The 13,322-nt window shown below is 37.3% G+C and overlaps 1 protein-coding gene across 2 annotated transcripts in view; it reads right to left on the bottom strand.

The window, feature by feature from the left end:
- Positions 1-4,295: 4,295 nt before the first annotated feature.
- plpp3 (phospholipid phosphatase 3) overlaps positions 4,296-13,322 on the bottom strand; it is a 53,256-nt gene continuing 44,229 nt past the window's right edge. For both annotated transcript variants that reach the window (XM_052098304.1, XM_052098303.1), the window contains exon 6: positions 4,296-6,398. In XM_052098304.1, coding sequence (XP_051954264.1) covers positions 6,270-6,398 — 129 coding nt within the window. In that variant the 3' untranslated portion in view covers positions 4,296-6,269. The remainder of the gene's footprint in view (positions 6,399-13,322) is intronic.

The following is a 13,322-nucleotide window of genomic DNA, read 5'->3' as shown; positions in this document are numbered from 1 at the left end:
AAACATTTTCTTTTCACTTTATAATGTTTGTTAATCATTGTAGTAATTACAAAAGGGCACATGATGACATGAAGTTCAACAATAGAGGCCCATACTGAAGCAATGACCAATAAACATGTACTGTAGAGACACAGTGTCACTCACACAAACACTAAACACCATCAGGGTAACACATGTGAAATTAAAATAGTGTAATAAACATTAACTAAACTACATCAAATATAACACAGAACACCCCAGTGTTCATAACTGATATTAAAAATAAGAAGACGCTTAACTATTCCTATAAAATACAATGAAATGAACTCGGTCGCGCATGATGGATTAGAACTTGTGAATATTGAGGGTGTCATTTAGTTTGTACAATTCTTTGTGCTGTTAATGAATAACAGCTTGCCAGAAGAAATAACTACACATTTAGCATTGGTTTATGAGGCGACAGGCTTGTATGGTAAAACTAAATTTCCCATCATTCTCTGTGGCAGCACAATAATGATATAAATCACAGATAAAGCCTCATTTCACACCAAATGTGCATCTTTTTATTGCATTAGTACTAAAAAGCTTCTTGTCTTTGTTGGTATGTGGAAATAAAATAGAGAGAGAAAAAAACATGAAATTGCCCAATGATTAAAATGTATTGTTTCCCAATCAAAATCATATTGACATCATAATTACAACTTGCAAGCATGAAAGTGAGAACTGATTTAGGATCATATTAAAAATAGGATTAGGACTTGGTTGATAGGTTGTCTTGGTTGACAGGAATGTTGTTCCAGGACCAACAGTAGATGCTGATCCAGGGACAGTCCTACTTGGCAAGGTCACAGTTATTGTATGATGATTATTTTTATGCAAACTAGATTTCAGTGAGGACAAAACACTCATTATATGAACTGTAATATAGTTTGTTCTGTAAACATGGCACAAAAAACATTTTTAGACACACACAGGTGCTCGCTTTAGCTCTTCATTTGAACATGAGCCCTAGTTCCTGACTTAAATCAAACACAAAGGGATTTCAGCTAAGAGTTTCCTAAAGTGTCTCCGTGTTAAGTTTATTTGGGCTGTCCTTCAATCATCCTCAGGTATGTGAGACTATATTTCATCATGCTGTGTCCATCAGATGAATCCCAGTCCCACACAGATCAGACAGAAAAGGAAAACACAATTCTGCAGAGAAGCTTTAAAGCCTCAGACTGCTTTTCTTTATAACGAGCTTCATCCTCTGACGTAAAACCACAGGAGACATGTACATGCACGCAAACTGCAACTAACTGAACTCAGTTTACATTCATTGGAGGAGAACCAACGTCATTGTTATGCCATTGCCAGTAATATCCAGAGAGTTATAGGCAATTTTGTCATCACTAAAGTTGCAGCGTAAACAGCAAGACCACTAAAAGCCAGCAGATCAATGACAATTAAAGAACTGTAAACTGTAAACCAGAGTTACATTTTGTTTATTATAGAATGTTAAATAAAGCAATGACAATGTTTAAAAAACAACTATTTATTGCATGCATATGGAGGATTTGAAGCAGCTAAAGTATCCCAATCAATCAAAATAATTTCTGCATGCATGGTTTGAACATTGTGGATTATATTACACTATTTCAAATTTAAACCAGTTACATTTAATATTTGGATTTGTATTATGATAATGTTCATAATTATGACAATTAATTCCTTCTATTTCATTATTATCAATTCTTTTTTTTTTTCTTTTTTAAATTAAGGACAGAAATGATTTGAATTTTCTGGAACTGTACTGCAGGAGAGAATGAAGACTCTTCTTCTTTTTTTTTTTTTTTTTGTCAGAGGGCTGTTTTGTCATTAACATAAATGTTTGTGATGTTAATCAACTCAACTGACTTTTCATTAGGACATCCACCATTTGCTCAAGTACAATGATGAGCCTCTAGTGCGGATGTTCTAATGCAAACTGAGGTACAGTTTGAAAAATTGTCTCTACAAATCAAAACAAGGATTACTCTCTTGATGATAACAGGATTTCTTCAAATATTTATAGAAGTTAAGCTCAATCGACAGCATTTGTGGCATAATTTTGATTACCACAAAAATTATTTTCTACTAGTCGATTAGAGGTTATAGTGGAAGACACATAAAATGGAAGTGGGGGACAGAATTTGGAGGGTTTAAAGGCAGAAATGTTCAGATTATAATTTTATAAAAGCACTTACAATTCTTCTGTTAAAACGCATGTATTATTTGAGATACAAAGTAAATTTTTACAATCATTTTAGGGTTTGTTGACATTTGTTGACATTACATCATTCATTCATTCGTTCATACATCATTAATTAACCACGACTTTGGCGATATTATTGCCATGCTCAAACTATTGAGTTAAAGTGTAAAGTGTGCCACAAACCCCCCCTGCCAAAAAAAACAATTCCCACCAAAATGTCTAAAAAGACCCTTCATAACACTATATGACAATAATGAGAGCAACCCAACCCAATCCTGTCTTTTATAATTAAGAGGATGTTCTTTGGATTGCTTTCTTATTATATCTAAAGCCAACAGGAAATTGGTTTTAATACTGGAAATCTGAGAAAATTCAACTGAGCCACAGGATAATCCCTTAGAAATCAGCATTTGATTAGTTTCTGTAAGACCTAACTACATATGCGCCTTTACGAGAATCTGCACAGAATTTCAACAGTACTACAAATGCTGCTGTGCATGGATTAGTGTCTGGCAATGTCACCACCGTGCATAATGGATTTACCTTGAGAACTGTGCTGTGCCATCAGATTTTTTATTTTTATTCTCAATTATTCCATCATTTTTTTTGTTTTTACTATGACGTAGTCTTCTTTTACTGTTAGTGAAATGCAACAGTAGCCTATATGATCAAATTCCACTATTCAATTAAACTTCAACATTTTTAGTTTGTTGTGGGGATAAAAACAGACCCCACCTCTCCCTTTATTTTTCCTCTGTCTGATTATTCCTGTGCATTTATAAGGTTGGATTCAGGAATGTGCTCCATTTCCCTAAAGGAAGTTAAGAGTGGAGCCTAGCCCTGTCGCCCCTCCTCATGGTGGGCCGCAGAGTGAAAGACCCTCTGAGCTCCTGGATTTCCTTCCTGTCGTGCCCGCCCTTGATCCGGCCTGGTTCCCATTCCTACCACAAAAGCTTCTGACTGGACAGCTCCTCCATGACTTACAGTGCCCTTCTTGTACCTAGGAGTCATTTTTTTAGTATATAGTACATGTGGTCATACTGTATGCTGAAGGTCTCATAAAGTCCCTTACAAACCAATAAAGTCATTAAACACAGGCAGAGACAGTGGATGTAATTCTGTTCAGTATTCTGAATTTGTTCAGCATTGAGGCTGATTTTATACATGCCATGTTTGCATGAGAATTTATCTTAAGCCATCTTTACACTGCAAAGGTGACACAGAAGCTGCATCTGAAGTAGCATTTAGTTGTATTTACACAGACTGTTTAATGCTACTCATAGCATGCGTACAGTATATGCATTTACACAGTGTTACAAATGCATACATTTATTAGATTAATTTTTAAAAGTAAAATATGAAATTGTATATACAGTACTGTGTGAACGTTTTAGGCACTTGTGAAAAATTCTGCATAGCTTCACGCTGGCCACAGTAACACAACCTCATGCATGTTTTTTGGGTACTTTCAAGAATACTTCATGTAGGACTCCCCAGCTCTCTTTCCAAAGGCCAAACATGACCACACAACCTGCAGATTCTTCCAGAAGAGCTCTCAATGCCATCAATGCGATCCATCCACAGAGCTTGAAAACACTACTTCAACCCAACCCACAGATGTAACACATCCATAAATCAGGGCACCAGAAACTCTTAAATTTGATTGACTTATTGAGTTTTAGAATATTGTCAACAGAAATCTCAGACCTAAGTTTCAGCAGATCTATGATGTTTCTAGTCTGAAGATATGATAAAAGTGGAGAATATGATGGAGAGCTACTGTCAGAGAACATAACAAACGGTGATGAGCTGCTGAGCGCACATCCAAACTATGGAGTCATGGTCATGAACATGAATCTCCACCCCTGATTGAAACATTCTGAGAGTGCTAAAAATTTATTATTTTATTGAATGGCAATTTTTGGGTATTTCATGTAACGTACATACTGTAAAGTGCCTTGTATAGATGTTGTTTTTGAAACTTTAATGTGGTTTACTCATGGGACACTAGCACATTATCACATTGACAGTAGTATAATGCACACCAGAATAAAAATATGCAAGACAACAAACACTTCTTTGGTGATAAAGAGCTTTTATTTAAAAGCACATTTATTAGAGCTAAGTACATTAAGCTGAAAAGAAAACTAAAAGATTTGCTATTATTTCTTTTGTACAAAATGAGACAATACAAAAATACTAATATTGTGAATTGATACAATTGTAGGTGTTTTATTCAACGCTTATTAAAAACTTACTATCACAAATCTACAATATTTTAGTTACCTACATACAAAAATCTGTCAATCAATGCTCGTAAAAGCAGCACTTTGTAAATTACACAGGTCATGACACATTGCGTTTTTAAGATTCATAGTGGATATATCTAAACGTGTTCAAACATAATATTTTACAAAGTTAATTTTAGTGATCTATACATTATTTATATATTTCTGAGAGAAAAAGAAATAAAATGGTTTGTTGAAATTGTAGGACGGACTATACAATGGGAGGGATGTGCAACATGTTAGGAGCTTAAGTTGTGTTGTATGGATGTGTTCTCTGTAACAGTCTGGCAGTACTGTACAGCTGTTAGTAAGGACAGTAGACATTATCAAGAGAGGAACATCAAGGCTAAGAAAAGGCATTAAGAAAAGTACAGTTTTCTTAAATTCAATATTTTTTCACATGCTAACCGCCCACTGCACCAGAACTGGGCGCAGAAAGTGCGACACAGGCACACTCACAAATACTGACACAGACATACACATACATACATGGGACAGAGTTTCTGTGGAGCAACCCCACAACCCTTTACCCCACTAAATAAAAATGTTGGGGTTCGGGGCAGTTTGACTCATGCCAGGACAGGCAGAGGGCACAGGTAGCATTCTGGGTAAATTCACACAACTAGTGTTGAGTGATTATGCACTTGGAAGGGAAAGAGTTCATACCAGCCAGCGGAAGATGCTCATTCCCAATTCCAACAAAAATGTGCCAGTGCAGTCAATGGGAGTCAACCCCAATGACCGTGGTAACAAGACACACCTCATAAACCATCCTCCCCAACATCTAACCCTGCAGCCTTTAGTATTAACCAATCAGAAGGCAGTGAAGCAGCACGGCTCAGCCATGCCTCCAGAGTTCGGGTTAGATGGGTGATGGCCACTGTGAAATAATACTCTAAAACAAAAATCAATTTCAAATAGGTCCTTATCTAAAAAAAGTCCCCTAGACTACCCACATGCCCCTTAAACCCGTTAAAATACATCCTCCCACGGAGTTAGGCCACTGTTGGGTAGCTAAGATCAGCTTTGATGGGTCTTGGGTATATACAGTGTTGTTCTAGTCCCCTATTGTATTTTAATGGGACAACATTACACCATAGTGTAGAAGTTTACTGGCATTCAAACTACCATCTTATGTATTCATCAAGCTTCTCATAGCTACACTCCTCAGATAGCGAGTGGTGACATTTAACAATGAACTTGGATATAGTGCTATAAGTTATTCTTCTTTATATTGTTAATATATCTGTGCTAATTACATTGCAGGTAAAAAGAATAATTCCTATTAATAAGGAATTTGTTGTTCTATACTGCTGAAAGGCCCCAGAGACAAGAGAAAGAGGGAGGCAGAAAGAGAGAGGCACTGGTCACATGATCAGGCTTACATTCACTCTCTCACCTTCCTTTAATTGTCCTTCGTTTCTTCATTCATATAAAAATTCTAAATTTCATGTCTAATACTTTGGTCCCCCATGTTGGAAATGGGGTGGTTTCATCAGAATAACAAATTACAACCCTTTTCTCATCCATGATTTCTTGAGGGAGAAATATTTCACTCCTCCTTAGTTTTATGTGAATTGGGCTCCTTGTGAGGTCATAATAAAGAGTCAATAGGATTGTCTCTGTTCCTACATTCTACTGTCAGATGAGAGAGAGAAGGCATCAGCGAATCTGTATCTCCTCTGTCACAGGTGGCTGTTCTGGTTCTTCAGGGGATGGGGGGTGAGCTGAAGGAGGTGGTGATTACAAATGGATCCTCTCATTCGCCCCTACACCATGTTGTGATGGTTGTTCCTCTCTATGATGTCAGAAGAAGGGAGGAGCTCTTTCTTGATCGTTGAGGGTGGTGGAGTGGCAGCCTTGGCTCTGGGTTTGAAGAGGTCCGATACATAGAAGACCTCAAAAAGGAGAACGAAAAAGAGCATTAGATATCAAAAAGCACATGTACACAGATTTTGATTACAATAAACCAAAATAAAGAGACCAACATGGTTTTGACATTTCCTGGATGTGAGTGGAGCGTGCACTGGAAAACTCGCCGCCACAATACTAGAATGTTGTGGGTGGTTGCTAGGGTGTTCAGGGTGGTTGCTAGGTGATTGGTTGCCCAAGCCAAAGCAGCCAATCCCTAAGCCTACTGTATATGATATTCTGGTCCCAATAATTGTCTAAGGTCACTCTAACTAATTTATGGATTTTTTATTTTATTTTTGCCCATTTTATTGTCCTCCAGGTGTTAGTCTACAGAGCCCCTTTGAGGACAGGGAGGGAATTTATTTTCTGAAATTAAGTGTTCCCTCACCACAAATTAACCCTGGTTTTAAATCAGTGACCCAAGTTTAACTATGGTATTTGTAGTAAAACCCTAGTAACCACAAACATTTACCATGGTTTACTATAGTAAACCTGCAGCAATCATGTAATATTATTTTTCTTTAGAAACCATGGTACATGTACCACAAATTAACCACGTATCTATAGTAAAACTTAGCATGTTTTTCAGCAGAATGATAATGATTTTTATTACCACAGTATTGGTTTTCCTGTATTATTACTATGGTTTTACCATGGTTAAATCATGGCATGTATCATGGTTAAAATATGATTACTTTAGTAAACCATGGTAAATTTTGTAGTTATTGTTTTACAACACATTCCATAGCTGAACTATAGTTACTGCAGTAAAACCATTTGTAGTAAAAACATAGGAATGGAATAAAAATTGTTAATACAATGTTTACCACAGTTATAGTTACTATTATAATACTATATTATAACCATTGTTCCTTTAAGGATGCTACAGTATTACTGTAGTAAAACCATAGTAAACTGTATCCAAAACATGGTTTCTGCTGAAAAAAGGTCACTACAGTCATGGTTTCATGGTTACAAGCACACTTTTCCTCAATATGATGCACAATTTAAAGTATTTTTCAAGTTAATGGCACAAAATCCCCTGAAAAACCCAAGTATGAGCAGGGCCATCACTACAACTCTCCTACGGTGGTAAAAAGACAGACATATTTAAGAAGCATTGTTACAAAAGCACTGGCCAAAAATGAGTAACTTGGCCATTGAAATGTCAGACCACAAAAAGGCTGGTAAAATCAATAACTTGTGGCATTTTGATGTGTCTGAGGTCACACAGTGATAAGAGTGGTTATCTTACATCACACACCTTTAAAAACCAATGAGTCAGTAGTAAAGATAAAGAGGACACCCCTCAATACTTTTGTTTCTCTCTTCTGAGAGGGAGTGGGGAGTAAAGGCAGTTTTAATGGCTTTGTTTTGTGTAGGAAGAACTTTGTTGAAGGGAGGAAAATATGCCTGGCAACCCTCTATTTACATCCTAATGATATCACTTGAAAAACAGGAAACCAGGGAGGGGAAGACAAGAAGTGTATGCATGACATCAGTCTAGGATTTACAAATAGCTGAAAATATAAAGTCTGAGTTGTGTACCTTTTAGAAAAGAGAAATGCCAAAGAGGGGATGCATGTAGGGTGATGTAGGCATAGGAGAAGCCTACAGGAAATTTAGGAGTATACACACCATGAATACTTCTGAAGCTTGCAGAACACCTGAGCTGGACTGCAGTAGTGTGAAATCACAGATTCCAGAAAGCTTACCTTGCACAGGCTGACTTACATACAGAGTTAAGAAAAGAAAGTTCCTATTTTGTTATGTGAGTGACAGGCCTGAGTTATTAAGCTGTAAGCGGCGACTACCATCAGGTTATAAATTTGCATGTGTGTATGGAGAAAGATAGAAAGTCAATTGTTCAATTGTCAATTCCAACATAGTTTCTGGAAGTCTTTGCTGCAGCTGTTTCTTGCATATTCTATCAGTGTAAGATGTTATGCTCACATACAAAGAGAGCTTTATTTAAAAGTTACAAAAGATGAGTTCATCCTATAGACACACTATATGTGTCTTCTGCCCACATGAGTGGAATTATGCCAGATAATTTAAAGAAATATAATATATTTACCCATTACATTAATGACATCAAGTCATAAAACATAGAAAATCTCTCTAACTCATGCTTTTGTGCAATTTTAATGGCTTTAACTACAAGAAGTGTATCTGTGATTGGTGTATCAATAACTGGCAGTGTATCCAGTAGGGTTCTATGAGAAGTCCATTATGGGCATTTATGGTTCTGCTAATGTGTTATCACATACGCCATCAGCTACAGAGTGACATTCAGCTGTATTTTCCAACATGACTCAGAGATTAACCACATACTCGCTCACAATAGGCTGCTTGATATACCGTGGTCTCTGGCCTATAACTACAGGCTGCCAATTGAACCTTTGTCATGGGGTGAGTGCTTCCTTTGCCACTGGCCTCCGAAAGTGTTCTTCCACAGCAAACCCATTCCATTGTGTTTATATGCTCATTCAGCACCAGGAAGCTTTTTTGCATGCTTGTCTAAGTCTGTGTGTATGTGTATTGACTTTATTACTGTTTCACTAGCAGCATATAAAGAAAGAATCAAGAACACATTAAAAGGTGAGGTGGGAAATTTCTTTGTCATTAGAGCAACAAAAATGAAATTATAAAAATAATTTTAAGACATCTATATGTAAATGATCTCTGTTATAATTAGCCAAGTGCTCAAGGGTGAGATACAACAACCATCATATGGACGATTTATAATTGGCAAAGTTTCGCAGCTTATTTCTAGTAAATGGTCAAAGAGAGAGTTTAGTATTGGGAACAAAATTCAAACTCTTACTTCAAAAGGGTAAGAAAAATCCTGTTTTCAATTATATGTTCCCTTTAATTTTTAAATACAAGAAAGCACTGTATAGATGTCAAGCACCTAATGTACTATATTAGTCTTCATCTTTTCATTATATTGTATTACAGTGGTTTGACATCATCTACATGGCAAACTAAATGCACCACCCTGACACCAACCCACATGCACACTTAATCAGACAGGAAATGACAACAATTTGTCACCATCCAGACATTGTGCCAGAGTGTCAAAGAATGATTAGACAATAATAGTAGACTTGTTTCGGATCCCAGAGCTGGGAGGGCACATCAGTTCTACCCAAACTTTCCTTAAATTAACTTAACCTCTGCTGCTTTCCACTGATTGATATATGGACAATGGACTCACTAAGCTGTGGACAGGTTCACAGAAAACATGTCAGGGTGTGTGGACGTGTGTGTGTGGTCTGCCATTGGTCTAGGCATGTCCAATTCTAAGTGCCAAACACGGCACATGATTATGTGTGAGTGTGTGTTTTTCTTATGTTATGAATTTGTCTTAAATTGTAGTTTCAGGCATTGAGCCACTGTTTTGGCTGCTCTCTCTCTTGCGTAAAATTAGTAAAGTTTAATTACACTGTTAAAATTTCCTTTATAAAAATGCAACCGCACTATTTTTGGTTTGAGACTGCCTCCATTACCATGGCTACATGCAGTGTGCTGTGGCAGCCAATGGAAAGAAAAGAGTCAAGCGAAAGCATGACATATGGGAGGGAGTGATACGATATCAGGACAACCATCTTGCAACCCAAGCTAGACCAGAAGCACTTTGCTATGGACCGTTATCGCAGGAGGAACTGGAGTCCGGAACATTGAACATGACCCTTGGAGTTCCTGAAAAATGGTGGAATACTATTGGTCAGGAAAGGTTGTGGTGTGAGAATTGTAGAGTGGGAAGAGGAAAAAGCTGTTTGCGCTCTTGCCTCAAGCTGTTTCCACCATGGTCTGGTCCAGCTTTTGGCAGGAAACACCTTGGCAACTATGGATGGCAATCGTAAGGAATTTAACGATTCAGGTTCCGATAATTCTTAACGATTCTGGCTCCTTAACAGTTCCAGAAACGATCACAGTAATTATTTTAGTACATTTTTATTTAAATAATTATTTGGAAATGAGAAATGCAATTCTTTTTGTATTTACTACCCTCTGCTATCTGTTACCAAATGATGAGTTCATTTTAGATTTGTAGATTTGAGAAGATCTAACAAATTAGAAATACATTTAATACAATTATTATAATTTTTTTTTAGTTTGCAGACATTTTAGAGACATAATCACAATCCAATAATAGATCCTAACTATATTTTAAATAAAAAAAACTAAACCAACAATAAATCTAATGGTATATTTAATTAATTAATTTATCCTTTTATAAAATTCCACTCATTACAACAGCTATCATGTATCTTTAATTATACATTGTCATATGAACAACCGGTCGGTAACTGCATTGCTTGATTGAATAGAGACACAGGTCATCATTAAAAAAACAGTAACAGTTCAGACTGTGTTTTGTAGCCTCATGCTGTACTTCAGGCTTGTGAAATTTCTTATTTAATTTGAGTTGGATATTCATAACTTGCACATCAGTATAAAGATTATTACTAGTATACTGGACTATAAATGGAAGCGATGTATGTTTTGCTCTGTAGATTCAAAAGAACCGGCTCATTAGAATGATACTTTCGGGAATCGAACTATACCAGAAGCGCATATGTTTCACGCTGTAGATTTTTTTTTTTAAATCTCAAGATTGGGAATCAAATACACTGGTTGAGCAGTGTGTTTTACGCTGAAGAGTCAGTAGAGGGCAGAGCTGCTGCAGAGATGTGCTGCTGGAAACACTGTCAGAGTTTTTTAGGACGGTGTTCCAGCCAAGGGGAAGAAAACTGCACACAGTAGAACCATTACTGGAACCGAAAGTCACGAAGATCATACGATTCCGGCATTTTTTAAAGAATAGAAACGGTTCTGAACAAGAACCGGTTCTTGGTTCCTAACCCTATCAGCAAACAAGTCATACCAGCAACCAACTTCTCACACACTCTCTATTCATGTCAGCAACTTAGAAAGTCAACCATGCTTGATGACATAAAGGAGAAGCTCACACCACTCTCCTAGATGAAGTAGTGGAAGATGCAGTCAACAGTCCAGAAGACAACGAATACTGAGAGTTCCATCTCTTTGGTTCTTCTCTTCCTGAATCAGACATTTCAACACATGCCAGGCTCCTTGACTTAAGCGATCACAGCTGCGATAGTGGACCAAGCCAAAAGTTCTGATATAAACTAGGACTGCATATAAGGAACTGCATATAGGATCACAGACTTCAGGAGCCTCTTTTTGAGGCCGAATGAAACTGATGACCAACTTAAGACTTGTGCTGCTCAAAGTTTTGGGTTTTGCTCATGTGATCCATAGGAAAGCAGTCTGACATGAATTGCTGTTCTCAGTTCAGCCCTCTCTGGGCATCACAGTCAATATGAGTCTATCCACTTCAATATGGAACACGCAACAAGTTTTAATCAGCTTTTGCACAATGGCCAAAACTCCCCAAGACCTGTAACATTCCACATCTCTTTCAAGCAAGTCGGTTGGACACCAACCCAGAGCACTTACAACTTTTAAATGCCTTTAAACACAGCCCTCTCAGGCAGCAACCACCACCTAAAGCCAAGCTTAGAAGAAACTTTGCATCTCAAGACCATGAATTTTAGGAGACTGCTTGCTGAGAAGCATGGACAAGGAACTCTGTAGCCTACTCTGCAAGCCCAAAGTGTGATGTATGGGGACATAACTTTGGCATCTCACCATGTGTTCATTTATTCTAAGGCCACATACCTTACTTTACCTCTATAGGGTCCATCTGAGCTTTGGTTATTAGAGATACTCTAATTGGGTCTCTAAAGCGTTCACAGATGTGTGTGTTAGAGTGCTGGGGAGTGGAAAAGATTCCAAATGTAGGCTTGTTAAAAACAAGTATATGGGTGCCTTGATGTTTAGTCTAAAATATCTAATTACTGATCTCATATTATGTACTTATCTACTATTTTGTTTTTTAGTTTTTCAACATGGGAGAGAAACTTTTCAAAGCCCAAGAACTAGAACCTACCCAAAGACAACCAAGACCTACTCAAGACAATCAATACTAGGAGAAAAAATATTTCAAACAAGAGCCAAGTCAAAACTGAACCAAGTTCTGGAAACAACATGCTTAGGATTGAGATTGAATGTTATGGAGGTTTATTATATCAGTGGAGATGGATGTTTGGCCAACATCTGTGTACCATCAAAATGTGGCACTGTCACAGCCAATTAGACTGAAGTTAGACATTAGAGGATCGAATTCCAATGGCATTGTGGGACTATTAGTGTAAGAGAAACAGGATATAATATCTCAGTTCCCAAAGCAAACAATTTCTATATTTGTCATTCAGATGTAAAGGGCTAAGGTGCGGCAATGTCTTGGGGAATTGGGGGGCGGGGGACATCTGTGCATTTTGCCTTTCCCTATTCGATTGGCCTCAAATATTTGTGTCTCCCTCTGCTGATACATACTGAAAAAATGTGTAGCTTCAATTCACTGCAGGTTGTTTTGGATAATCGGCCAGATGTATAAATGTTTCTCAACTAAATAATGAACGCTGTGATTTCTCCGATAAAGAAAGCGTTCTCTCTTTCTCTGTCGACTTTCAGTTTCTTAAGACTAAGTTTTCCCAGCACAATCCACCTTAAAGCTTTCCTTACTGTGTAGGGGTTGACAATTATCGTTTTGGCCTATAATCAGATCCGATATTATTAATAATTCATTATCATTATTTTGTTTGATCTGATTGCTGATTAAATAAATACATTTTAAAAATGCACTACCTTGGCTCTGATGCCACAGCCTCTCTCTGAAAGATCACTGCTTGTAGTCTGGCTCAATGTCCCATCCTCAGTATTATCAGATTGGTTATATGTCACAAGTAAATTAACAATCAACACTGTACTCCGTAATCGTGGGCAGCAAGAGTAAGATATATCACTTAGAGGAC

The sequence above is a fragment of the Xyrauchen texanus genome, chromosome 30, assembly GCF_025860055.1.
Source record: "Xyrauchen texanus isolate HMW12.3.18 chromosome 30, RBS_HiC_50CHRs, whole genome shotgun sequence".
NCBI classification, from domain to species: Eukaryota; Metazoa; Chordata; class Actinopteri; order Cypriniformes; family Catostomidae; genus Xyrauchen; species Xyrauchen texanus.
Note: the sequence above shows the minus strand (reverse complement) of the source record. Positions and strands in the feature narration are given on the sequence as shown.